General features: G+C 39.7%; 5 protein-coding genes and 1 non-coding gene across 8 annotated transcripts in view; 4 read left to right on the forward strand and 2 right to left on the reverse strand.

The window, feature by feature from the left end:
- LOC121889091 (ADAMTS-like protein 1) lies at positions 1 to 5974 on the forward strand. Its single transcript, XM_042400775.1, has 7 exons — positions 1 to 121; positions 267 to 389; positions 1778 to 1898; positions 2080 to 2284; positions 2747 to 2856; positions 2983 to 3203; positions 4061 to 5974. Exons 1-7 carry the CDS (start codon positions 94 to 96, stop codon positions 4168 to 4170), a joined length of 918 nt encoding a protein of 305 aa, XP_042256709.1. The 5' UTR covers positions 1 to 93; the 3' UTR covers positions 4171 to 5974.
- A 370-nt stretch (positions 5975 to 6344) lies between these two features.
- LOC121889089 (NLR family CARD domain-containing protein 3-like) lies at positions 6345 to 11020 on the forward strand. Its single transcript, XM_042400773.1, has 6 exons — positions 6345 to 6758; positions 6964 to 8686; positions 8867 to 8950; positions 9105 to 9188; positions 10476 to 10553; positions 10647 to 11020. The coding sequence occupies exons 1-6, from the start codon at positions 6443 to 6445 to the stop codon at positions 10972 to 10974; spliced, it is 2613 nt and encodes an 870-aa protein (XP_042256707.1). The 5' UTR covers positions 6345 to 6442; the 3' UTR covers positions 10975 to 11020.
- Positions 11021 to 11474: 454 nt separating this feature from the next.
- Positions 11475 to 11548, reverse strand: trnai-aau. The gene has a single exon. It is a non-coding gene; the product is annotated as a tRNA-Ile (tRNA).
- Positions 11549 to 12885: 1337 nt separating this feature from the next.
- larp7 (La ribonucleoprotein 7, transcriptional regulator) lies at positions 12886 to 19894 on the forward strand. 2 transcript variants are annotated; one of them, XM_042400593.1, is made up of 13 exons: positions 12886 to 13048; positions 13529 to 13743; positions 15054 to 15154; positions 15327 to 15410; positions 15617 to 15781; positions 15891 to 15993; positions 16119 to 16427; positions 16561 to 16717; positions 16826 to 16968; positions 17696 to 17799; positions 18465 to 18624; positions 18917 to 19008; positions 19421 to 19894. In XM_042400593.1, exons 2-13 carry the CDS (start codon positions 13542 to 13544, stop codon positions 19496 to 19498), a joined length of 1698 nt encoding a protein of 565 aa, XP_042256527.1. In that variant the 5' UTR covers positions 12886 to 13048; positions 13529 to 13541; the 3' UTR covers positions 19499 to 19894. The 2 variants fall into 2 exon arrangements, with proteins under 2 accessions (XP_042256527.1, XP_042256528.1); XM_042400594.1 differs by having other exon boundaries at positions 12887 to 13048; positions 16564 to 16717.
- Positions 19895 to 20115: 221 nt separating this feature from the next.
- Positions 20116 to 22616, reverse strand: saxo2 (stabilizer of axonemal microtubules 2). The gene is made up of 4 exons (XM_042400595.1): positions 22274 to 22616; positions 21651 to 21818; positions 21254 to 21426; positions 20116 to 21163 (listed from the first exon to the last, which is right to left on the reverse strand). The coding sequence occupies exons 1-4, from the start codon at positions 22339 to 22341 to the stop codon at positions 20217 to 20219; spliced, it is 1356 nt and encodes a 451-aa protein (XP_042256529.1). The 5' UTR covers positions 22342 to 22616; the 3' UTR covers positions 20116 to 20216.
- A 2593-nt stretch (positions 22617 to 25209) lies between these two features.
- LOC121888957 (collagen alpha-1(XXV) chain) overlaps positions 25210 to 26814 on the forward strand; it is a 146046-nt gene continuing 144441 nt past the window's right edge. For both annotated transcript variants that reach the window (XM_042400592.1, XM_042400591.1), the window contains exons 1-2: positions 25210 to 26269; positions 26437 to 26506. In XM_042400592.1, the coding sequence (XP_042256526.1) occupies positions 25973 to 26269; positions 26437 to 26506 (367 nt within the window). In that variant the 5' untranslated portion in view covers positions 25210 to 25972. The remainder of the gene's footprint in view (positions 26270 to 26436; positions 26507 to 26814) is intronic.

A 26814-nucleotide genomic window follows, 5' to 3' on the forward strand; every position in this document is an offset into this window, starting at 1 on the left:
GAGTGCCAGTTTTGCTCCAGAAACCAGTTGCTAGTTTGGAGATGAAATGCGAGTCACTGGGGAACCCTGAACCATCGGTAACATGGACAAAGAATGGAAAAGAGTTGCACTACAGCAGCAGGTAAGAACTCCCCCTTAACATGACTCTTTGTGCAAAGGGCATTAACAAAACTGCAGATTTTGTTCTACAAAAGTAGCTGATTGTTCTGTGAATGAATCATCATAGATTCAGTGGTTATTTTTTTGTCTTTGTGTTGGCAGAATAGGCCTATTGCCCAGCGGCTCACTGAGGATCCAGTCTCCAAACAAGGCGGACGAGGGTCTGTACACCTGTACTGCCAGGAACCGTCTTGGATATACATCTCTTTCGTCTTTGCTGCATATTACAGGTAAGGTTCAAAGACACAGAATCCTGTTGCAAATATGTTTTAATAAACTGTCATTCTTGCCAGGTAATGGTTAGTATAATTTTTTTGAGTGGTTCCATGAAGTAGTTCTGCTCAGAGATGTTCAAAACTTTAATTCAAATTGTATTCAAACCCCAAAGGTTTCAAAATCATCCTATGAAGTTATGTACAAGAAAGCTAGAACTTTGCATTAGGGTCAAAATGTCAATTTAAGTGTGATATAGCACATGCTGAAAACATTACTGTGACTATTGAAGTGTTTTTGTAGCTACACAAACGATGGAGACAGTATTAACCTAACGTCAAGTTGAGTTTGCCCTAATATTGTTTTATGTAGTCCAGTTTGCAGTAACTTGTGTTGTTCTTTTGTGGTTCAGGCTTAGAGGTTCTGGGAAAGCATTATTTTCAACTGAGTAACACACATACACACACACACACACACACACAGTCATAACCGCAGATACAGATATACAGTAAGCTTTTACTTTCAGGAGCCCAGTGGCTCGTCTGGCTGAGTCAGTGATGGGGAATGTCCGGAGCGTGCCACAGTTCGGGTCACCTCCGAGCTGTGCTGTCCTTCCTCTCCTCAGAGCATGATCAGTTGCAACCTTTCTGCATTCCCATCAAAGTATCGCCACTGCGGGTTTCCTGATGCGCCAGCACTTTTCCTCCACATACGACAACAATTAGAGGTTCCAGGCAATGTTTCATAGAAGATTAAGTGGGTACACCCTATTCGCCTAATCTAAATGGAAAGCATAAAGAGGCTTAAACATGGTGAAAAACAGCCAAACTGCATTTTCTTGTTTAATTCAAACTCATTTAAAGGCAAGGTCTAATGGCTTTACTTTTAAATCTTATGTATTTTGAAAAAATATGGTGAAAAGCATGCAATCCCACATGCACTAAATGACATTGAATTGAAAAATATAATTCCTTTCCAAGTTCTTGGAAAGCCAGACTCATTTCTGAATGAGAATAGGCCACTTGCCACTTCCAAAGATATAAATCAGAGAACCACAACTCTCTTGATGATGTCAAAGACAAAGTTTGGAGATGTAGAAGCAACAGTAACTAGAGTCTGATTCAAAAAGTAAGAAACATTTCTGACTGTGGAATCTTTCTTATCTAATGTATCTTTAACTCAGTGTTTCCATTTTCTCTTATCTGAAGTGTAAACTCTGTTTTATGTGTTGATTTACTGCAATAAGACATCTATAGAGTAGATGTTTGCTTTAAAATCCTGTTAAACAAAGACACTGAAATGCTATGAACAGCAATACACAGTATGTTTGGACACATTTTCTCTCCTCTTTTTATTCCTGCTAGTATCAAAAACCATATGTTTATTTGGTTTATTGTATTTTCAGGTGGCAAAGGAAGAAACTGTGTCCAAGGTAACAATATGGGAGTGACAGGCCCTCATTGCCCTGAGAGGACAAACAGCAGCCAGTCAGCTGAGCTGTGTCATGGACAAGACTGCCCCTTCAGGTAACTTGCTGCTACTATATGTTTGTGCTGTTGGAAACTTTGAATACTGGGTTTGTCAAGTCATTGCAATTCAATATTCAGATACTCCTTGAGATTTTCTAATGATCATCTTTGGACCAAACAAAAAACAGAACCTTTCTGATTAGCTTATAAACTTTTATAAGTTATTGATAACTTTTAGGTGGCGAGTGGATCCTTGGGCAACATGCTCAGCCACTTGTGGAGGTGGATCCCAGACCAGGAGTGTCCGCTGCATGAAGGGTCCTGAAGGCAGGTCAAGAGAGGTGGAGAGCCAGCACTGCATTGGCACAGGGAGAAGACCCTCTGACACCAGGCAATGCAACCTTCTGCCCTGTGCTAGATGGGCCACTACCCACTGGGGGCCGGTGAGTCCACTTAATACAGAGTAGACACACAAGTGTAGCTGTACTGTACCAAGGCTGTTTACTTGTTCAAAACATGCAGATAGTAATGCAAGGGGGAAGCTCCCTGCTATTTGGTTAGTTCTCTTTGGTTAGTTCTGTGGAAGTCCCCTTTTTCTCTGTCAACTTATTAATATCTTTCCTAAGTATATTATGAGGACTTCCCAGTCTGAAAATTCAATTTTAAATTTAGAGCATAATATTTGCAAAAAAGGGGCACCCCTCAGTGATTCTGGTGTAGTCAGAAGTGAAACAGGGACAATAAAACACTTTTTCAGCCTGGTTTTATGTTACTCATTTTGTTACTACTTTATTCAGAGAAGGAAGGCTTGAAAAGCCATAACTACAAGAGTAGCTACTAGCAAGAAAACAGTTTTGTATTAAAAGCTGAACTTTCGTATAATTTTGATGACATCTTTGTTTTAGTGTCATGGTCAATGTGTGGGTCCCAGTTTGGCTGCACAGCACCGCCATGTTTACTGCCAAGACACAAACGGAACCAAAGTCCCCTACAGGATGTGCAGTGGACTCCAAAGGTATATATGGAACTCAAAATATGAATTAATGTCTTCCACTGTTGAAGATTTATTATGTTGTTATACAATAAAAATGTAGCGATACCTAATATGTAATTGAAAAAGTGTGTGTGTTTGTATTTTAAGGCCCAGCTCCCTGAAGAATTGCTCCACAGAGGCATGTGCCCTTCATTGGCGAGTAGGGCCGTGGACACAGTGCACCGCCACCTGTGGACGACATGGTTTCCAGTCACGCCAAGTGACCTGCACACACCGCCAAACTGGCAAGGCTATGCGTGAGCATCACTGCATGTGGAGGCCACGCCCTCCTAGCTGGCAGCGATGCAATATTTTGTCCTGTGGCAGAGGTGAGATAAAGACAAATGTTTTTTTCATTCAGTGACATCAAAGAGTACATGATTGCATAACATTTTGTTCTTAATGCATCATTTATTGTATAGCTTATCCAGAATACAGTATAATACCATATATTAAATGTGCTATGCATTTCAGCAAATATTTGCCTCAATGCTAGCAGTGCAAGCATGTTGCCATCAGTCCCAACTTATGTCATGTACATATTAATGACAGATTTCTGAGGTCTTGCCGTAAATAAAGTAGTAAAACAATTACTTAGATTGGAAGTAGAGGAAAATCATCAAAGGAAAGAAAAAATGAATTGTCATGGCACATTACATTCCCTTGATGGGCTCAGTCCACAGTTTCAGTTTCATGTGCTGAGATTTAGGAGTATGTTTCTAAAATTCCTGTTAGCATCCCAAAACAAAGCAGGTGAAGGGAAGTTTGTTTGTGGTGATAAAAAAATCCACTTGGAAAACTCAACCTCACTGAAAAAATAGTCCTTTGGAAAATTCTTTACAGTGAGGTCTGTGGTTTAAAACCTTGACATCAAGTGTCATTTTTCAGTACACATGTAAAATCCCATGCCAATGAATAGGGTGACAGCAGAGGTATCTCCAAACCTTAGCACATAGAATCAAAACATGGCTAGATAAGACTCAGGTCAAGTGAGAAAGTATATGTTTTATGATTTGGTGAACTGACCCTCTAACCTAGGAGATTAAATAGGATTAATGAACTTTATTGGTAGCTGCACAGAATGATTTCCCCTGAATGTTTAAGGAAAAGCTGCTTTATCTTGGGAAGCAGTAGTCAGGCTCTAAGTGAATTCATGTAAGTAAACTGCATCCTTTGTGTATTCCAGCCGCAGACTGTCGAGACAGCACAAAGTACTGTGAGAAGGTTCGACAGCTGGAGCTCTGTGTGCTGCCTCAGTTTAAGAACCGCTGCTGTCACTCCTGCCGAAACACCTGAGATGGAGATGTGAGACGAGGGCCACGGACAACCTGGATAGGTCAGAGAAGGTGCTCAGAATGCCAACAGAGACTTCTTTAACTCACCCTAACACCCACAACTGTCTTCAGGGAACAGTCTTGGATGGGGATACTTGAGTGTGGAGGAATTTTTAGACGGTCATACCTCAAGTGGTTGTGATCTACTTTCCTCTAAGATGCCATGGGTGGTTTGAATTTAAAAGTATTGTTTTGGAGAGAAGTGACATGTCACTTAATGAAGGCTTCAGTTTTACTTCTTTTCTTAAAATCTGAAGTTAATTTCAATAGCTTTCTTAAATTATGCAAATGTGACTATGAAACATTTCTATTGTGAGTAATAGAAACTTGTGCTGACTGCATGGTTTCATATCTAAGGGGGAACTCATGAAGAGGCATTATGTCAGTGACACATGATCCACACACATGGTATTGGGTTTAGTTTCAGGGTTTTTCCTTAAAAAACAATGCCACACCTCCATATTCTAGCAGCATTATTCCACATCCAAAATAGGGTGTTAAAATGCATGTTATCATGCAACGTAACACGTAATATACAAAATATGTCAGCATACCCAAGATATCTGAATTTGTGATAACCACTGGATAGTTGTGTGATTTTACTGCAATTATCTCCAAAACAGTGTTGTTAAACAGTTTAGATACTAAATGAGCTTTTATTAATGTGGTGAACTGAAATACAGCATAATGCTGCATATAAAGGGGAAATAGCTAACATGACTAAAAGTCTAACATTTGATAAATGGTATACATCTGAAAAACCAGCCACCTGGAAAATAGATCATGAACTGTGCTACCATTTTGTTGACCACAATGATTGGTCAAGTCATTAAAAGAGGAAAGAAATTAGGGCTGGACTTGTTTTAACTGCATTTTTGGCAGAATAGAAAGTAGGACAAGATTAAGATTTCTCTTGCATGGGTTGCACTAATGGAGGTGTATGACTGAAGCAAATAGTTTTTGGGAAAAAAGACACTCATTTTGCACTCAGAACTCATCCAAGTCTTTGTTAAGAACATGGCTTGTAGAGTTTTTTTTAATCTAATTTGTTGTTAAAGTTACATTGTTTATATTTTGTTTTGTGATTTTGATATTTCTTGGAAAGATTTTTGTCAAAATGTCCCTTTAACCACTTTGTGATGTTATAGCACGTAATGAATCTTAATTCATTCTGTCCACCAAACATTTCAGAAAGAATCTGACTCAGATTTGAAACCTCTTTTATGTAAATATTTTGCCTTACAGCACACATTGTTAGCTGAAATAATCCTCTCTTGCAGCTTTAGTAAAAATGACCTCTGTGTCATTATAGTTGTGGGTCAAAACAGTAGGGAAGTTTTTAAAATCATTATTTATGTACAGCACGTTGCCACATAGGCAGGGTTTGCACTTTTGACATTATGTGCTCAGTTCAATAATGCTTAGAAGACATCTTCAAGTGCAACATACTTTAATAGCAGACTACTTGGCCTTTCATTGAGGTGTGATTATTTGATTTTATGAGAGAAAAACATTATTAACATATTATGTTTGCTCTTAAGTTATGTAGATATTTGTTTTGTCTTCAAACTATTTATTTTCATGTGTGTTCTTGTGCATAGTTTTGTAAATAATTACTGGGGTGGGTTTTAAGTATTCATTTCCCTTCAACTGGTGGTATTTGATGTGCATGCAATGGGGACCCTCTGCTGGTGACTTGATGTGTTGCTCTCTGCTCATACCTGGTTAATCATGAAATAAAACCAAACACATTCCTTTTATAAGCCGTTTGTTGTGATTGTCTCTTTTTTGTCGCATTGTCACATTATTTGGTCAAAGCACTCAAATGTGTTTGTTTAATAAAGTGGGTGTACAGGAGAACTGCTGGAATTTCTGTCAAAGCATTTCACCAATCTGTTGAGTCCTACTTTGGCACTTTGGCAAAGGTATAAAATGTACACACTACTGCAGTGGGAAGTTCTGCTATGAACCTGAGGACATTCATGTCTGCTGAGTTATTATTGCATATTCAAATCATAGTAAAAACATCTACGGGTTTTGTCAAGGGGGAAACCACACCCGCTTCCTGTTATTATATACAACACACAGCGTGCATTTCACTTGTCAGCTCTTGAAGGGGACACACACTAACAGGTTTCTCTAAATTACAGGAGGAAGTCACTTAAAAACAAGGATCTAAAGCCTCTGATTCAGATTGTCCCTATCAGCACATCATAACTTCTTTCAGAAGAGTTATGGTTGAAAAGGATGGTTGTAATTCTTCTTTGACAGCAATTAGGGTGTTGCGAGTTTCCCTTGTAGATGAACTGGAAGGATGGATTGACTCTCTGCTAGAGATCCTCGTAAGCCGGGAACTGTTCTCTCGTGATGACCGCGAGGAAGTGTTGTGTCAGATGGGGCCCCGGGCAAGAGTAAGAAAAGTGCTGGATATCCTGGAGTGTAAAGGCGAGGAAGCAGCCAAGACTTTCCTCTCCATTAGCACTCATCATAAGCAAGAAGCACACCAGACGCACTCCAAAGAAAGCAGCAGAGATCAGCATCAGTTCGTAGGTATGTAATTCTCACCACAGAGATGCCATAGGTACATTCAAGATTATTTTTGTAATATTATGCTATGACTGAAACACTCAGAATAGCATTTCATTGCTCATTCAAACAGTATAAAGTTCTGTATGGTACTGTCAAATGATCTTGTACTTAGGTTACAAGCATTAAGGTAAAGGAAGAAGTGTAACAGACTTATTTTCTTTTGCAGAGTACAACAAAGTCAAACAAAAGCATAAAGATGTCCTTAGACGCAGGAGTGAGAGCATGCTCTTCTACAACACTCGACACGGTGAGAAAATTCTTTTCTCTGAACATTATGTCAACCTCCTGTTGGTCGACGGCCACCAAGGCTTAGAGATAAAAAGACATGAAGTGCTGACCTTTGGACAAAAGCGACTATCTTTGCAGCAGAAGTTGGCAGTGCATAGGAAAATTGCACCAGCCGAACTCTTCTTAAGCGCAAATGAAAACCGTTCTGTCAAGAAGGTTCTGGTGACAGGGGTAGCTGGCATTGGAAAGACCATCCTGGTACAGAAGATGTTGTTTGATTTTGGGGGAAAAAAGGATAATCTTGCGTTTGACTTCATCATCCACATGACCTTCAGAGACCTGAATCTGATTGACAAACCCACAAACTTCCGGGAGTTGGTCTTGCGCAAAAACAGGCACCTGGCTAAAGAACTGGATAACATCTTGGCCAATGACAACAAACTGTTGATCATCTTGGATGGCTTTGACGAGTTCAAACACTACAGGAGCTGCGATGTGGATGTATTTGTGACTGAGCCAGATGAAGACGCTGAGGTGGTAGAAGTGTTTGGGAGCCTGATGCAGGGCGAGCTGCTACCCAATGCTTCTGTCATGCTCACAAGTAGACCCGCAGCTATTAACCACATCCCCGTGGGCTGCATCGACCGCTTTGTGCTCATCACTGGCTTCTCCTTGGCTGAAGTTCAAGACTTCTTCTTACGTTATTTCCAAGACAATGCCCTTGCTGACCGGATGTTTGCAGTGGTAGCGACGAATGAACTAATGCTGACACTGTGCTACATACCTGCATTTTGTTATATTGTGTGTTGCATCCTAAAAGAAAGCAAAGATCTCTGTGGAGAAAGCCCAAAGACCATGACAGACATTTATGTGCAATATCTGGTGGCCTTGCTTCGCTCTCACACCCAAGCCAGAGCTGAAACAGCTCTTCAAGCGCAAAGAGCAGGGGCAATACAGCAGCTGTCTGACGTTGTGCTGAAGCTGGGTCAACTCGCTTTCAAAAAGCTGATGGAACATCAAACACTGTTCTATTGTAGCGACCATGATGTTGCGGCGCTAGAGGGATGCAGCCTTGTAAGTACCTTCCTTGACAAGACGGTTGCACAGGAGCCTGGCTGCACTGAAGAGGTTTACTCCTTTGCGCACCTTACTGTTCAAGAATTCTTTGCTGCAGTTTATTGTGCAGTGACAAACCACCCTTTACCTGATGCACTTCAGCACTCCTCCAGTTCTGGAGAGACATCAAATGATGGACACTTGGACCTTTTCAACCGCTTCCTTTCTGGAATCCTCTCTGAACGCAATGCTAACCTTCTGTCCAGGCAGGTGGGGCTGAGTTTCCACAAAGAAAAAGTGGACACCTATCGTCAGAGGATGATCAGGGAGCTTAAAATGCTCTGTGAGAATGGCGCCAATATCCTAAACCATTTACACTGCCTGTTTGAGCAACAGGACCCCTCATTAGCCCTTTCTGTTCTACCACAGACACTACGAGTCAATGTAAGTGATGAAACACTCTCCCAAATGGATTACAATGCCATCAAGTACTTCCTTAACCTCACAAAGGGCAAAATATCAGAGCTGGATCTGACAGGGACGGGACTAAGCTCTGAAGCACTAAGAGATATTCAACCTCTTCTGCTCAGATGTGAGAGTCTTTGGTGAGTGCCAGGTAAAATTTTGTCTCATTCTCTGAGCTTACCTAACCGACTTAAGTTCTTCTTCATTTTTTTTTTTACTTCCATGTTGGTAATGTATACTGCTATGCATACATGAAACAAAAACTCCCTGCTTCTGATTGTAAATGGCTGATACACTAACACCACTTTTTCACTTTTAAGGCTCGGAGAAAACAACCTTGATATGGAGACAGTTCAGGTCATTGCTGATGTGTTACAAGTGTCAGACAGTGTAACCCACCTAGGGTAAGATGTCTTTTGATAAAATGCTTTGGTTAAAAAGGAGAAAACATTTTTTATCAAAAGAATACAAATACTAGGTGATTATTTGGTTGCCTGGGAAAGAAAGAATATAAACACTCTTTAGTGTATATTTAATACTTTCCCTTCCCCATTTTAGACTTGGATGGTCAAACATTGGTGATGAGGAACTACTGACTCTTTCTTGTGCCATACGGGTGAAAAAAAAGCTTGAAGAATTGTGGTAAGAAACTCATGTTAGGAGTATCAAAATATACAGATGGGTGACAAATTATAGGAAAAACTGGTGCAGGTCTGAATGCTTAATCCCTACAAAGAGGGGATCTGGTGGATCTGACACTGATAACACTGTGTTAGACAGCACTCTCCACCATCATCATCAAAACACCAAATGCGGGAGTATATTTTTGAAGAATGGTGTTCATCCCTCCAGAAGAGTTCCAGAGACTTGTAGAATCAATACCAAGTGTGATGAACACCATTCTTCAAAAAGATATTCCCTCATTTGGCGTTGTGATGATGGTGGGAGAGAGCGCCATCTAACACATCGGTTCAAAATCTCCCATAGGTGTTAAAATGGGTTGAGATGTGGTGAATGTGAAGGCCAGAGCATATGATTAACATCATTTTCATACTCATCAAACCATTCAGTGACCCCTTGTGTCCTGTGAATTGGGGCATTGTCATCCTGGAAGAGAACACTCCCATCGGGATAGAAATGTTTCATCATAGGATAAAGGTGATCACTCAGAACAACTTTGTATTAATTTGCAGTGACCCTTCCCTCTAAGGGGACAAGTGGACCCAAACCATGCCAGCAAAATGCCCCCCACAGCCACTTTAGGGGTCAAGCATTCAGACCTGTACCAGTTTTTCCTCTAATTTGTCACCTGTCTGTATCATATAATATATTCTGGGGAAATGAAAGTCTTGATTATCACATTTGAATCTTAAATAATTCAAATCTCACAAGGATGCAAGGATGTAGAAAAAACACTATTATTTCTGCCAACTGTTGCATAGGCAACCTTTATCCTATACTCCAGTGAATTTACTGTTTGATAAACTGCACTCCAGCTATAAATGTAAGCCACAAAATAGAATATATTTCTTTGATATGTTCCGTAAAAGTCCCCCACTATTGTGTCGCCTTTAAAGATCTTTTAGGTTAGTGCAAACTACAAGGTTAAACACTAAAATATCAAAGAATTTAAATGGATGCAAGCCTTATTTATGACCAAGTTTGCACTGAACATTATGTCCGTGGCAAAATGGCCAGTTTTACTCTAAAATTAGTCTGTGTTGAAATAAGGAAAGGCATGATTGCTTTTACAATAGAATCTGAATTGAATAGACAATATTTATTGATAGAGCACTAAGTACAGATAATTGTGTGGCTCTTATCTATTGATATAGAAGATGCTGATGCTGAAATTCTTTTCATACCTCAAAATTTACAGCTTGGTTGGGGTGTAAAACATTTCAAATATATGTTACTGTGGTCCCACAGGATGGAAGGAAACCGAGTGAGCTACAGAGGTCTGCTGTCACTCAGTGACTTGACTCCAAATCCTCTGAAAAAAGTTGTGTGAGTGGATGACTTTTTAAAATAAATAATTCTAATCCATATTTCAACAATTTTATTTTTTCTGAAGCTTCTGTTTATTCCCTTTTAATACAGAGCCATATGGAATGACTTGGCAGACACAGAACCAGAGTCCGTGTGTGCAGTCTCCGCCCAAGAAAGCATTACTGTAGGCTTCACGGATGATGATATGTGGGAAGCGTGGGGGAAATGGGTCTTCAAAAGGTGTGAGGACAGCAGCAATGAGAAACTGGTGACAGTACTCCACAAAGTGTGCAACATATCAGTCTGCTGCTTAGAGGCCCAGTGGGCGAAGACCTTCTACAAAAAACTCTCACAGCTCATCAAGAGCAGGATTGAGTGCTGCACTGAGGACGACATGTGCAAGAAGCTCAAAAAGTTTGAAAACGTTTTGAACCTGTGAGAGACTGAAGTCTGCACTAGCCTCATGTTAGAAGCGATTGATTAAATGTCTGTTTTGATGCAGGAGGTTTTGTGGGAAATAAAATGTTTTGTGGAAGAAAAAGAAAAAGGAAAAAAACAGGGTAATGTTACAGCACAGTTAATGAAGAACTAGTCCTCCTCATGCTTAATGCACAAACACAAAATCCCCAATCCCTGCAAAAAGTGAATTGTTCCTCAAATAAATGCATTGTACATTTCAAATGAATTGTTATTGAAGGGCGAACTCTTAATACTCACCCACATGGTTGCTTTGAATTAGCCCTATCTCCGTTTCGGGCCCTGGTAGAGGTAATCAGATTAGCCCTTGTTATGACTCAATAAAAAACACTGCAACACTAATACGGTGCTAGAGATTTTTAAGACTAGAATAAGCTTCAAAAGGCAGTTTACTTATAACGATAGATGTAACAGATGATTTCGTATGTTCTTTCCATTTTGTGTTGTTTTCAAAAACGAAGTTGGCCCGTACGGGGATCGAACCCGCGACCTTGGCGTTATTAGCACCACGCTCTAACCAACTGAGCTAACCGGCCACAACCCCTTCCCTACACTGGCTTATTTATAAAGTTGTAAATATGCTTAATCTTTCTGCGTATTTTGATTTATCGTGTGGGGTATTTCAAGCGATTAAAAGCGTTTAAAAAAAACAAAAACAAAAAAAATCATTTCAGTTACTTACGTTACTGGAAAAAGGTTAATCGATTACAGATACGTAGATTAAAGCCCGGATGTGTTTTTTTTCTCTTCCAAATAAAAGCACAAACACTTTGTCAGCTGGAAGTGAAACCATTTTAGATGTTAAACGAGATGTTAAAAATATTATAGCAATTAACACTATTAGACTATTTAGAATGTTATCTATTTATATTGTCTATTTATTGATATATTATAATGAATTGTTTTACATTCATGTTCATTTTGATTGTCAATGCTTCTACTCTTGTGAAGGGTTTTGTACACTGTTAACATATGTTACATATACTACTTATTATTATTTTATTATTACTATTTACAGTGGTGGAAGAAGTATTCAGGTTCTTAACTTAAGTAAAAGTACCAATACAGCAATGTAAAAATACTCCATAAGTAAAAGTCAGTGTGTAAGCAGCACGTTCAGCCTAGGGGTTGGGCCCCTCCAGAGGGTCACCAGATAAATCTGAGCGGTTGTGAGATGATTAATGGGAGAGGAAAGAAGAAAAAACAAAGTTCTGATTCACAAATCTGTTTTCAGTTTTTGGACTTTTTCTCTAATCTTTAATTTTTTATGAAATAATGGATCATTTGAACATTTATTGAAATGAAACCACGTGATAAGTTTAGAGGGAAAAATCACTATTTGGTGGAGTTGTTAACAACTCATAGACTCTCCCAATGTGTTGTATTTTAAAAGCTTGTTACATTTTCCATTCTGTCAGATCTTCTTCTGAAAAGTAACTTAAGCTGTCAAATAAATGTGGTGGAGTGGAGGGATAAAGTAGCAGAAAATGAAAATACTCAAGTAAAGTACCTCAAAATTGTACCTAAGTACAGTACTTGAGTAAATGCAGTTAGTTACTCTCCACCACTGATTATTTATCAGCTTGTGTACAACTATCAATAAAATATTGTAATACAACCTTGTATTTACATTGAAATTATTGGCCGGAAGTTGTTATTCTGGTATCATTCTGGTAATTATTTTTTTAACCACCCGCATTCTGCGAAGACCCGCCCTAATCTGCATCTGATTGGCTCTGACTCTGATATTCTAACTCAACCATCTCACTCTTCATGTCTAAATCTAATCAATCTAATCAACGGTGGCAACGAGTACAAGCCAATCAGAGACAGAGTAGGGCGGGTCTTAGCGGAATGCGGGTGGGAAAAAATAAGGCTTTCATGTTTCTGTTCTCGTATGACGAATTAATTCTGCGCCATCTCACTGAACGAACCAATGCCGTTTATATGAAGATAGCCAGCTAGCTAGTTGCTGTTTTATGTAAGTTTTGTGTATGCTGCGCATTAAACTGGACTGTTTCGTCATCTTATACCGGGTAAGTTCTGTAAATAGTTACGCCAGCTCAATGTTTAAGTGTCGGTTTGGCGGGTTTACAGTTGCAGTGGGCATGACTGCAACATTTTTAAAATACCACTACCCGCGAATTGACATAATAACGTCGACAGCTGTTTGCTAACGGTAGCAACCTGCACTGATTACTAAGTAAAGAGTTGCTAAATGCAACGCTAACGGTGTTTTACCAACTTATATAATTTACTTGTTAAATCACAATTAACCTGTGGATGCTGCACATTGGGTGAAGGTTCTTTAAAGAGCTAATAAATAACAACTTTGACTTAGAAATACAATTAGTTACTCCACAGTGTAACTCAGTCCACAAATCTGCTCTGTACATGAAAAGACACGTCCTTCCCGAAGATGAAGACGCTGCTCGACAGTTTCAGAGACCAGTAGTATAAATAGAGACAGTTCAGAGGCCTAATTACTGTGTGCCTGTTGCTGGTCTGTGTTGCAGTCAACCCTACAGGATGATTGACACAGAGAGGGGAGCTGTGGATGCTGGTGCTGAAGAACCCAGCAGTAAGAACAAGGAGACAGAGAAGAAGAAGAGGTCCCGTGTCAAACAGCTGCTGGGTGATGTGAAGAAGCAAGTGGAGTTCTGGTTTGGGGACGTCAACCTTCACAAGGACCGCTTTCTGAAAAAGCTCATCGACGAGTCAGATGATGGATGTAAGGGGCTGTTAATAACTCAGATGCACCACTTCATTCATGTCTGTTAAATGCATCCAAACCTATCCTTTAAGGACTCAGTCTATCTTAGTATAGTACTCACATGCCATGTGTACATAAAGAGTTGTTGGCTGCTGAAATTATCCCTCCCTTTATGTCTCAGTTTATGGCCAGTATGAACAGAAGGAAGTATTACAGGATCAACTATTCAGTGTATTTCAGTGTACACATGACATGCGATTATAAGAGATGTGCCGATATACCGTTTTACGAACGACCTCAGTGAAACATGCTGATGGTATCAATACCGCCAAACATTTCCTTTTCAGTCATGATCGTGAGGACACCATGAACAGAAAGTAGTGTGCTTTCATTAGCAGGGTTAATTTGTTTAGCTGTAAGGAAGGAGCTTTCTATTGGTCAAGCGGACTCAGAGAACAGCACAGAAAAAGAGGCTCCTGTCTGTCGAACTCTGGCTATTCTGGCCAAGACTTTCTATATTAACATGATCTGTCAAACCATTGAAGTGTGGCCAATTTATGGGTGTTAAGTTGTAATGTTCAGGGAGAAAGAGTTCTGTATTTTACCTGACTGACAAACTTCCTGCCTCAAGATCGCACACATCACCTTCTTCCTCATTGATCAGCTTCAGCTCTGCTGGTGTTTGTTAGTAGTGATGTGTAGGTGTGTAGAGCAGCAGTCAGTGCTACTGGCCTATAAGAGCCCAGTATAACTGTTATCATGTTATGTATGCACTTACGAATTTCTCTTTCTTTTAAAAAATGAATTTAACTGTTAAGACCCAGCAGATAACACTGACTACAAAGTAATCCAGTCCAGAAATCAATCGATCAATTTCATCAGGGGAACTTAATGAATTTTCAAAATACAAATGTGTGTGTAGAATCTAAGAGACACTGAGCTGCATTTGAAGTCATTTCCACTCAACTGTCTTAAACTTTGAACAACCTACTTTTGTTAACAGAGTTTAAACAGCTTTTGACATTATTACTTATTAAGAGTCCAACAAAACTGATACATACAGACCACTGTTCAATGAATAAAATCCAAGGTGATCATGGTGTACAAACAGTATTTTAGCTCTAATAGTAGGATTTCAGGAAACGCTGTGAAAATACTGTTTGCTGTGATATTTTTACCTATGAAAATAGTAGCATGAAACTTTGATGACGGCACATCCCTAGTGAGTATTAAGACAGAGTGAACATATCCTTTTATGCAAGTGTTGACATAAAGTCATTGGATTTTGCTTGTAACATTAAACTTAATGTCTTTTTAATGTGTTTTAGACGTTGATATATCCCTGTTGGCAAGCTTCAATCGAATGAAGAAGCTGACAACTGACACCAAGTTGATTGCCAGGGCGCTGAAAAACTCCTCTGTGGTTGAGGTACTGCAAAGAGAACATTGTCATGAATATCTTTTTGTTATGATTCTCATGAAACACCTCAAAGCTGTCATATTCTCACTGTGTTTGGATGATTTGGGAGGTTATACAATGATCCAAAATAAGATTAAATGACGCACAACAACACAAATGTGTCCTATTTTATGTGTTTCAGGTTAATCTAGAGGGAAATAAAGTAAGGCGCCAGCTTCCAATTGGAGACATACCAAATGATGTCGACAGCCGCACAGTCTATGTGGTAAAAAGAATTCTATTCTTATCTTAATGTGATTTTCACAGGGCTGATAAAATGAGACAGTAATTTGATCTATGTTGTATCTGAATGAAACCTTACACTGAATCCTTTATTGTAGGGAGACTCACAATCATTTGCTGGAGTCAGAAAAACAGTCTTGGATCAAAAAATAATAATTTTCTCTCTATTTTTTTGTTTTGTTTTATAAGGAACTTTTGCCCAAGGATGTGACGCACAGCTGGATAGAGAGAGTGTTCACAAAATGCGGGAATGTTGTTTATATCAGCATCCCAAGATACAAGTCCTCTGGCGACTCGAAGGGGTTTGCCTTTGTCGAGTTTGAGACAGTGGAACAAGCACAGAAAGCCATAGAGGTGACACTAATATTTCTCCATTGCCTGAGATATGTGATCATTCATGTCAGTCCAGTGTTTGTTTTTGGCAGGAAGAAAACTCATTAGGAAACTTCTATTTTTGAAACAGATGCTGAACAATCCTCCTGAAGATGCTCCCAGGAAGCCAGGCATTTTCCCCAAGACAAAAAGCAGGAAGCCCATTTCTCTGCCAGCCGACAATCCCCCATCAGGTACAACTGATCGGTTTCTCCCTACCAACTAAATCCCTGATTCATTAGACACTTTGTAATAACAAGAGAGGCTATTGTTATGATTAATCATGTTATTTCCACTTCTTGACATTCACATACTCTAGGTGAGGAAGAGGAGAAGAAAAAGCGGAAGAAGAAGAAAAAGAAAGAAGGTGCCACAGTGCAGACTTCTGCAGAAGAAGTGAAAGAGCAGGAGATGGAAGCAGAGCCATCTGAGCAAAAGAGGAAGCGCTCGGTAGCGGAGGATTTGGAGCAAGAGGTTGCCAGCAGTCAGAAAACACTGGGGAAACTGTCAGAGAAAAAAAGACGGAGGTCGCAGACAGCAGAGGGATCAGAAAGTGAACTACCATCTAAGATGAGAAAGACCAGTGAAAGTGAAGCTGGAGACAAGGAGAGAGAGACCAAGAGCAACGGTATGTGCTAGTGGATTACCAACACGTTACAAATTCACATGATCATTACACTCTCACTATACTTGAAGTATGACGACATGTTTGTTTTTGCAGCAGAGAAATCATGAGTTTGTTAACTGTGTTATTCCCCTAGTAGATCCGCCCACTGAAAGCGTGAAAGAAAGAGGTGTTGAGGAAGGAAAAGAAAACAGAGATGACTCAACAGTCAAAGCAAAGAGAAAGAGAAAAAAGAAACACAAGGAGAAACTGAAAATCGGGGAGGAAGTTATCCCGCTCCGAGTCCTACCAAAGTAAGATCCTACATCCCTTTTTCTTCACGCATCAACAACAATGAATTAATCTGTGAAACCCCCCTTACAACTAAAATGACATCTTTCTTCCTTTTTATTTGCATTAAGAAAAGAGTGGCTTGAACTGAAGGAGGAGTATTTGACCTTGCAAAAGCGCAGCATGGCGTCCCTGAAGAAGTGCATTAGTAAGATTGATCACAAGGAGCACAAGAGTTTAATGGAGATGGACAATGAGCCTCAAGATGGGAACAGTGAGTCTTGTCTCCACTAATTCCAGTAATTCAAGTTCAGCCTACAGCCTTTAAACTTTCCTTGTTTAACAAAACGATAATTGAGTACTAGTATAACTGAGATAACCGCCATAAGCATGGGAGATTTGCCTCTTATTGATGGTCATTTCAGTTATTCTAGTTGAAGGATTTCATGCTTTGAAGTGATGATCAGCAAAAAATTATAATGTTTATATACACCCTATGTTCCAATACATTTAGTTGCATTTCAGTTATTTTAATGTGAGAAGTGAACCTATTAGAATACTCCCATGTGTGCTTACAACAAAAATAATATGGAAGAAAGCAGAGATGCTAAAATGTGGTTTTCTAAGTACATCAGCAGAAATTCCAGCAAAAATTCAGTTTCTTCTAAAACTATTTCAGACAACCTGAGCATTTGTGTCCTTAAAAGGAAACTTCCCTATTTTCCCATTTATTTGTGTCTAAGTGACTAATGGGGACAACAATTTTAGACATTGGTCCAGTGTTGAGCAAGGTGACATTAAGACAGTCTAGACATCATGTCATCACGGCAAACTCATCAGATGGAATTTTGTAAAGAATTGCCAAAATCTAAGAAACCTAGAAGTTATGGGTCTTATCAAAGTATTGGGTAGCATATATGTGAAGGATTGGTATTCACTTTATTAAAAGGAGTGCCAATGAATACAGTTGATTTCTGTGTGTTTTTTTTCTTTTCTTATAGATGAGAAGAGTGAAAAAGCAACCAACCAGGGTCCTCAGTTTACCAGTGGTGTCATCATGAAGATTACAGACAACAAGCCGCTGCCAGGGAGGAAGTTCATCAAAGTACAGTATACCTCAGTGCACTCTCATCAGCCTTAACAGCATTCACCTATATCTGTATTTGCTCATCAAGTCATGACTAAACAAGATACTACTCACAATTATTCAACTTCTTGTTCGGCTGTTAACAGTCTCCATTCTAGAATAGTGTGTACGTATTTATTTTTGAATCAGTTTCCATGACAATTAACCAGTAGTTGTCCTAATATGCACATTTCTGTGATCTGGATTTGGTTATTTAGTTTCCATAATGGCACAAGAGCATAATATCAGAAGATAAAATAATTACACCCGCTTGTGAATTCAAAACAAAATGGTTAAATGGTAATTATGTTTTATAATGCAAAAGTTTAAAATGTATCTGCTGTATCATTCACCAAACAAGCAGCAGTGGACACTTCTGCTTGTGTCACACTTACTTGATTAATTAATTAAAATGATAACTTTATATTTAAGAACTGTATAATTACCAACAGCTGATTCTTTACTGTGTAAAGCTGTCCCTCATTCAAAGTAAAGTTGATTACAAAGAAGTATCTCAGCACAAAACAATGAAATCTTATTCTACAAGTTAATCTGTCAGGTGTCATTTATTTACTGACACATGGATCTGTAAGATTATTAACACAGGTTTTCTTTTGGGTTTGTTTGTGCTTTTTTTCCTGTAGGAAGCTCTGTCCAAAATCTCACCAGTGGCATACATTGACATCATTGAGGGAGATGCTGAGGGTCACATCCGTTTTCATACTCCAGAGGAAGCTAAAGCCGTCAGTGACACAAGAGCAGAACTACAGAACGAGCACAGCTGGAAACTCGAGATTCTCTCAGGTATGAATTTGTTTTTCCTTATTGAAAAGTGTAATTTTATTTTGTGTGTATTACTGTCTGTGTAGCCCACATGCATACACGAGGAGACGGTGTGGGATGACTGAGCTGCTGCTGTGGTTTCCATAATTGATGACGGTGAAAATAATTTATTGGGACAGTGCCCATTATCTCGTCTCAAGTTCTGTGTTTCTGAAAAGATTTAATAGTTAAAATTTTACCACTCAAAGGCTCAAGATTGGTTGATTGAACTCTGAGTCAAGAAAAACACATAACCGAGGAAATCTATTCAAAGGTGACCATGAGCAAAGGTACTGGCAGAAGATCCTGGTGGACCGTCAAGTCAAGCTGAACCGTCCGAGGGAAAAGAAGCGGGGGACAGAGAAGGTGAGATCACCCTTTAAACTTTTAAATATAAAAATACATACAGTACACATGCATATTACTGTAAACAACAATAAATGGTTGATCAGTCATTTTGCATATATAAATTAAAGGCTGTTTACAGTATATTGTAAAAGTTCTTACAGAACTTGTGAGAAATCCAAATATTTGGGGTGTACAATCTTTAGCTGTGACATTATAATGCAGACTGCATATACTCTGTTTAATATGGTAATAATAAAAAAGCACACAAAAAACCGTTATATTTGTGATTAGAATTTAGGATACATATATTCGAAGCAGCTTTAATTCATTTTTGGATATGGAATACCTGGAATACAGTCGTTTCACTTGCTGTATTCACCTCCATTTATCTGCTGTCACATCTTATTTTCTGTTTCTTGTCACATTTCAGCTCATATCCAAAGCAGAAAAAATCATCATAGCCCGGGCCAAGGAAGCTAATAAGCACATTCGCTTCCAAGAAGACTGACAGTTGCTGAAAACTGTTTTTTTTGACAAACACACGTTTAATTAACTGTAATCTTTACATGATGTGATGAGAAGGGGACAGTTTGTGTTAATGTTTACTAAGCTGGAAGAGAACTGAATGGAAAACTTGTTAAAATGCAGAATGTCCCCTTTTTTTTTTTTTTTTTTTTGTTTGTTTGCACTGGAGCCCCCATGATAATGTGGATTGCTGCTATGCATAGAGACATTTTGGCAACATTTTTTTAAATTGATAGCCTTTTTTTTAAAAAAAAAAAAGATTCTGTACATGATGTAAATATAATTCATTTGAAAGTTCTCCCAGTCATGAAATGGACGAGTTGAGGCATTTCCTTTTGAAGATGCCTTTTTGTTTTTTTAATAAAATGTCATTATTTTATGTTTATGCTTATTTATAACAAAGTTTGTGCTTCTTATCAAGTTTGTGTGAAGGGAAAACAATGACTCTTATGTCTATAATTAGTTTTAGTGAAAACCTGTTTCCAGACCTGCATATGAATCGTCTACAGTTTTCTAGATTACATAATGCTCAAAATGTGATGTGCTGAGTAGTAGCAGTGACATGCTTACTAGTATAAAAATAGCTGCCGTTACATAATCTCAGTGCATTCTGATGGCTTTTATTGTTATGAAGGTAGAAAGTACTTGAGGTCATGTGTGGCAGCACCACATCTCCTCAGCAGCCTGGTCTCTAGGAAGCCTTAGCTTCTGCTAGACACCATGCAGCTGATTATTTGGTGTGCTGGAGATGGTTCCTCACAATTCTCACAAGTCACTCCTCCAGAGTTGTCCAGTGAGGTGGCCCAGTACATCCTGGATTCTTCATTCCCCGAGGAGATGCATTTGAAGCCGGCTAATGCTCCGTTCTCAGCAGGACATTGAGGTTTCTCGGTGGTGCTGCAGTTGGCGTTGCAGATTCTGTTCGGCTCCATTTTGGGACGGAGGTTCACAAGTTTAGGAGTTGTTTTGGAGGTCTCGGCATGTGAGGCAGACTGAGGTACAGAGAAGGTGGTTTTCTTGGGGCAATTCAGCTCTTTATGGTCAGTGGAGAGGCATCGTGGTGTGTCCCAAACTTTGTAATCCTCCTTCTGGGTAGTCATTGCCTGAAAAGGCTCCTTGCTTCTCTCACAGGTTTGCGGACATGGCAGGATTGGCCTGGTGTGCTGGCACCGATGTGCCGTGTAATCTGCATGTGTTGTGGAGAGGAATCCACTGTGGTCTGCTGGTGGACTGGACTCTTTGGCTCTGCCTTGGGTGTGAAACTTGGTTCCAAGGGACCATCTCTTGAATTGCTGAAGGAATTCACTGGCTTCGTCAAAAGGGTCTGGGTTTGTGTCCCAAGCCTGCTTTGTCCTACAAGACACTGGACGCTCTAACGGCAGACCTCTGTTGGTTTGGTAAACAGGCTTAGCCCTAGTCACCCTGGGCTGCACTGGATGGGTGACGTAATCAGATCTGTAGCTTGTGATGCTCTCAAAAGGGAGGGTTTTTTGCACCTGTGGGGAGTTTCCTGCAACTGGAACAGAATTTTTCTGGGAGCGACCATCCTTAGAAGCATCATCTGTGATAACTAATCCTTGGTTGACTTTCAAGTTGTGATTCACCTTATACGGCTGACGCCTGTCTGCTTTCCACGCTTGGAAATCATCTAACAATGAGAGAGAATTTAAATCAGGATGTTATACATTTGTTTCATATTTCTGCAATGTGTGACACCAAGGATCTTCAAGTTGCTTACGTTTGTACACCGACGTGTAGTCCTCCACCTGGGATGCATTCTGGTTTGCCACAAAGCGTGCAGGATTGTGTGGAGCGCTGTTGCATCTCCTGTGGCCTTTGGGTTGCACAGGCGGCTGTGGGACCTGGATTTTCTGTGGATTTTTTATCCATTTCTGGGCCACAAAGTACGACCTGAAACACAAGCTTATGATGTAAGATTTCCTTTTTTTTGCTTTAGAAAAAAAGCAAAAAAAATACATACATACATACACATACATGTAGGTATTTAAAACACTTCAAACTCAGCACATCCCAGGAATTATTTTGTCAGTAGGTGTTAGGGTAATTTGGCCTAAGGTATGGCATTTTTTATCAACATGTATCCAGTGACATTAGACAAAAACTACAGAGCTTACCTAACATAAGTGGTCATATCAGCACCGGTCCCCTTCAGCGGATGGTAAGGGTCTATCTGTGTCGAGGTTGTGATGACAGCCTTGTGGCAGCTGGGTGGAAGGAACCTCTCCTGGTACTCTGTGGCCATGGAGGCCCGAGTCTGTGCTCTGTGAGAGCCGGAGTGCCTCCTGGACAACAAGACAAGTTTATTTTTAAGACGAGGAAATTTAAAGTGCTTTACATGAGACAAGGCAATAAAAAAGAAATAAGCTACAATTGAATAAAATAGGGGAAATTTGATGCTGTCTCATTGTCAGGTCAAATTCTCAAAGTTGCCTGAGTTTTTGCCTTTCCACAAATACAATCAAACAGGATAAATAGTTGTATTAATGCCTATATATTTTAATTCATAACAATATTTTACAGCCTATAGCACAATCATAAATCCCCTGCAGGAGTAAGCCTGAGCACACATTATTTGGAGACATATCACAACAGATAATTCCACTGAAAATAATGTGAAATTTGAAAAAATACAACAAAATGCATGCAAGTCACTAACAAATATTCTGTGTTTTCGTCGAGGACAGCCCATTAATTACAGTTTTCCCTTACATAAAACATTAGAAATAGATGTTCTCACCTCATAGACGTGGCTTGATGATTGTTGCCATGCTGTGTATTCTGCTGCTTCATAGTTTTAGGCTGCATGGCTCGTCAGGCGGAGCGCACTGTGCGCTTATCGGGGCGTCCTGTGGCTCGGGAGTAGTTGCCGCCTGCTCTCTGACTCTTCTCTGCTGCAGGCCGCCTACAGCATATGAATTATTGACCGGAGGAACATGGGATGTGTGTTGAACGACGGTAGCACGCAGCGGCCGAGAGCTTTCTAAAAATAAACACTCGTGGATTGTGCGGGGCCTGTTGTCAAGGCGAGGACGCAGATCGTGATGATGCGCATCTCTGGACGGTGAAGAGGATTCCAGGCCTCTTGTGCTGATACGAAAAGTGGGGTTGCAACTTTTAAAAAAGGCACCAAGTTGTCCAACAGTCCTGTGTGCATCTTGTTGTCAAACCAAATGACATTTTAATGCTCTGCCCTAGTGAGATTATGTCACTGTTTTACTGTTTTTTTTTCTTTTTAATGCTGAATATGCGAGGTGCAATTGGGTCGCAGGACTCCATCTGTCACTTTGTAGCGTGTCCAAAAAAAAAAAAAAAACAGAGAGGAAGAGAGAGATAGGCTACAAGCCTGCACATTGTGACGTTGTAACTACCACCAAACTAAAGTAAAGGGGATAAACCCACTTTTTGCTCCTCACAGGCCCAGATGTTAAATGATAGATGATTTAATCCATCAGGTCAAGGTTACTGCTACTTTTGACCGCTAGATGGCGTACAAAGCTTTAAAAAGATGTATACAGAGAGGAGAGTGCATTAGATCATTACAGTCTATTTTCTTCGGCGTCTACATTTTAAGACGACATTTGATTTTTAATGGAGAGAAAACTGTTCTAATAAGACATTTAGAAGCAGTCTCAGATTTGAATGTAAACTGAGTAAAAATACGTATTTTATAGGTTACACTTTTCAAGGTCTTATGATTGAGAACCAGGGCTGTAGGCTAAGTTATTGATGTTTCAGATTTCAGAGCTAAATTCAATATTATTTGATTTAACTATTTCAGTAGTCGTAAAGATGAATATTCAGTGTTTCTTCTAGATTCGTTTGGGGTGGTTGGCAGTTTAGACCAAGAGATACAAGGAGCCTCAACTGATTTGCAATTGCAGGACATTTCTGCTATTTTAGCCCTTTAAACAAGTCGATGAATTATTTAATTAATAATATATTTAAAAAAAAAAAAAAAGCACAAATGAACAATGGAGTTGACAAAATATGAAAAAGTAATTTAATGATAGTGTGTCAGTATGGGCCTAATATGCTGGCTAACCTGATCTAACCTTGATGAATACTTATTGAAATACATGAAATGCACTTTAATAACTAAAATGGGTCACATTCACACAGTTCACATGGTCCCATTGAATAGGTGCAGGACATACTACCTGTCTGTAGTTTTTGATAAAGGCCCTGCACACCCTCACAGGTGATTTTAATCATTCTGGCTGATTAGACCTCTGCTCAGGTTGGGTGAAGCAATCATGGGGATTATATTATGTCTTCCTCTACCAATAACAATCATAAAGGAGTAATTTGTCCAGCCCTAAGAGGTGCAACAAAGCTAATAGGAGACTGATGGAGATGACAATCAAGCAGTCTGTACCACCCACACAGCCCTGAGAAGAGGCCTAATCAGGTAAAGTAATTCAAATCACCTGTGTGGGTTTAATATGGGTGTGCAGGGTCTTGGATTTCCCCTTATTATATGAAGCATTATGGTTTTGCACTCCAAGCCTGCAGATTATGTAACATAACAATCACTTCAGTGCCTTGCTGTTACTGTTATCTAATGAATTTATTATTAATATATTTATATTAATTTATTACTTTGCTTAAATGACACACATTTTTTAATTTTCCAGTGATGGTTGTAGTTTAACTTTGCCAGAAAGATTATAACTTCTCATTTGATAATTTAGCACAGTCTTGACTCATCTGAGGGGGCAGATATGAACTTGAAGTTTAGAAGACAGAGCTGCTAATAGTTATTTTATAAATCTGATTACTGTAAAATATAATTAATTATCTGGCAAGTATAATAAGGAGACAGTGTGTCCCTGATGAATCACATCGATGACTCAGACTCTTGTACAATATTGTGTCTGCGCACTTCAGCTCCTTCATTCTCTCTGAGTGATCTAAGTGAAGATATATTTTCCCCGAGGTGCATTAAAATGCAAAAAGGTTGGAGAGGGGAACGTCAGGATAAGAAGCCAGGACCCGTGGGAGGTTTATGGATATTTGAAGTCCCTTGCACATTAAGAATTTCTGACTGCATACGAAAAATGACTTCAAAATCACTCAAAATGCGTTTTGGCGTCTTGAAAACGTGTAGAGAGAGAGAGATGTGATTCTATTGATGTTTATTAAATATAGCTTGAAACCACCTGCACACCGGCGTCATATCGCAGCCTTCAGCATTAATGCATTAACAGTATTGATGCCTATGTGAGCCAGATGGTGGTGCAAAAGCCTTGTAAATATAACTGCGCCATTCAGACAAACTGTTCAATTATGAATGTGCATTACAGTTGATGCAAAGTGCATGAATGTTTGGAACAATTCTTCACTTCTGCATTTCCAGCCGCTTTTTTTATATAAGAGCCCTGCTGGCACTTCTCAGAAATTACCTTCTCCATCAGGGAATTGTCATCAGTGTTTGCGGCTATCACGTAATGTGCAACATAATGAAGGCTTGTGTGCATTGTTTACTAATGTGCTATTATAATAACCAATATGCGAGATACAAGCTGAATAACAGCTTATCAGAATTCAGAGAATCAATCAGTCCTAAGGGAGGCAGAGCGACCCCACAGGCGCATCTCACTGAGCGCCGCAGGGCTTTGTGCCTCTTTCCTCTCAGCATGAGGTCTACTGAACACAAAGAATTCAAAAGATGTGCTCTTTTATCATATTTATTAAGTTTAGTGTGTGCCTTTATCTACCCAACTCTTCCAAAAAAGAACGTAAAGATGTTCATGCGTTTTTACGCAGCGCCTTAGCCAAAAAGAAAATGTGGACTGTTGCCTTATACTGGCTTCTGAAAACGTAATAACTCAACTTTAAACAGCATGAAAATGGCATGAATGATTTATTATCTTTGCGCTTGTTGTCTTGCGGTGAGTGTACTGAATAACAACTTTACAAAATGCAAGCGTTATCTTTACGCATTGTTCCGTAAGTGGAGATCTGACAGGAATACAATCTAACTTCACTTTATGTCAACTAATGGCCACTGTAGGCGAGTGTAAGTGCGAAAAAGGAACGCATCAATAAATTATGTTAATCAGTCTGGACAGATTGGAGGCGTGTTGTGGCTGTAATGAGGGGGAGCATGCCTGCACCGTGGAAAAGCTGCGAGTGGTAATGCTGCCTCCACTACATGCGCGCTGTTTCTATTTCCCCAGTCTCTCTTTCCACTTTATTGCGCATAATAGCAATTTCCTCTGCTGTAGACTACTGTGCAAGGCTCGGTGCAACAAGTTTGCAGAAGCCCCCCGACGCGCCGTCACACAGGTTGACTCGCTTTGGCTGGAGCGGAGTGGGCTTCACTAAACTATCTGTCACCGTCGCAGGCACACGCACTCACACTGAACAGTGTGCCATAAATTCGTGACTCCGCGCCAGATGCAGTTTGCTCCCAACAGCGTGTAGTTGTAGTTAAATGAAGACCGCGCAGGCGAGAGGAGCATCTAAGTGCGTGGAAAAAATGGAGAAAGAAGTGGCGCCTCAGAAGCGACAATATTGTCGCACCACAGTGCTGAACATAATCTCGTCATTATGCTCAGTGGCGTCCATCGCCTTTTGTATTATTCTGAGCATTAACACAACTGATATTAAGAACCGGGTTGTGGATTTGGAGAGTGGGAATGGCGAGCACACCTTCATCCGTGCCCCTGGCTACTCTATGGATGATTTTAATTCATTGATTCAACAAAGAGTGAATGAGCTGCTCTCTCAGGTAAGACTGGATCTCACACTTGCTCCCCTTGTTTTAATTGTTTTTACAGGTTCAACAACCCACGAAGTGACACTATTTCAGTTATGCAAAAATTACCTCAAATGCTTAAATTTTAATCAAAGCATCAAGTGCAAATGAATGAAAACTGCATTGTTTTAACATTTCAGCGCTCCTATGAAAATTTAGTCAAGATTCGGACTGCCAGACAAGCGTCACCTGAGTGCAGCTGCCCTCCAGGTAAATGAAACTACTTTTCATTGTATTCTTTGCATGCGATTGTCTGTATATGTGGCTGTGTGAGAGACACTGGATTTGAAGCCTATTTGACTTTGAGCTGAGTTGATGTAATAATGAATGGGGGCACTCTGGACAGATCCTTAGTTAATTTCATTGAAACCACTGACACTTGACAGTTTGCCTGAATAGTGATGATAGTTTGCTGTGAAGGATGCAGACAGCTGACTGGTCATTACGCCCAACAGAAAGAAAGGTATTTAACAGCGGCCTATACATAGAGGTGCTGAGTGGTTGTTTGACTTGAGATG

This window comes from Thunnus maccoyii, chromosome 22 (assembly GCF_910596095.1).
Source record: "Thunnus maccoyii chromosome 22, fThuMac1.1, whole genome shotgun sequence".
Classification (NCBI taxonomy): Eukaryota; Metazoa; Chordata; class Actinopteri; order Scombriformes; family Scombridae; genus Thunnus; species Thunnus maccoyii.

Excerpts from the sequence above, each read along its gene's own strand:
- LOC121889091 (XM_042400775.1), top strand. The coding sequence starts at position 94 with ATGGAAAAGAGTTGCACTACAGCAGCAG. Across the intron at positions 122-266 it reads GAGTTGCACTACAGCAGCAG|GCCTATTGCCCAGCGGCTCA; the intron begins GTAAGAACTCCC and ends TTGGCAGAATAG. Across the intron at positions 390-1,777 it reads GTCTTTGCTGCATATTACAG|GTGGCAAAGGAAGAAACTGT; the intron begins GTAAGGTTCAAA and ends TTGTATTTTCAG.
- LOC121889089 (XM_042400773.1), top strand. The coding sequence starts at position 6,443 with ATGGTTGAAAAGGATGGTTGTAATTCTTCTTTGACAGCAATTAGGGTG. Across the intron at positions 9,189-10,475 it reads AAAAAGCTTGAAGAATTGTG|GATGGAAGGAAACCGAGTGA; the intron begins GTAAGAAACTCA and ends GTGGTCCCACAG. Across the intron at positions 10,554-10,646 it reads AATCCTCTGAAAAAAGTTGT|AGCCATATGGAATGACTTGG; the intron begins GTGAGTGGATGA and ends CTTTTAATACAG.
- larp7 (XM_042400593.1), top strand. The coding sequence starts at position 13,542 with ATGATTGACACAGAGAGGGGAGCTGTGGATGCTGGTGCTGAAGAACCC. Across the intron at positions 15,155-15,326 it reads AAAACTCCTCTGTGGTTGAG|GTTAATCTAGAGGGAAATAA; the intron begins GTACTGCAAAGA and ends TATGTGTTTCAG. Across the intron at positions 15,782-15,890 it reads AAGCACAGAAAGCCATAGAG|ATGCTGAACAATCCTCCTGA; the intron begins GTGACACTAATA and ends TTTTTGAAACAG.
- saxo2 (XM_042400595.1), bottom strand. The coding sequence starts at position 22,341 with ATGCAGCCTAAAACTATGAAGCAGCAGAATACACAGCATGGCAACAAT. Across the intron at positions 21,427-21,650 it reads GATATGACCACTTATGTTAG|GTCGTACTTTGTGGCCCAGA; the intron begins GTAAGCTCTGTA and ends CTTGTGTTTCAG. Across the intron at positions 21,164-21,253 it reads CTACACGTCGGTGTACAAAC|ATGATTTCCAAGCGTGGAAA; the intron begins GTAAGCAACTTG and ends TCTCATTGTTAG.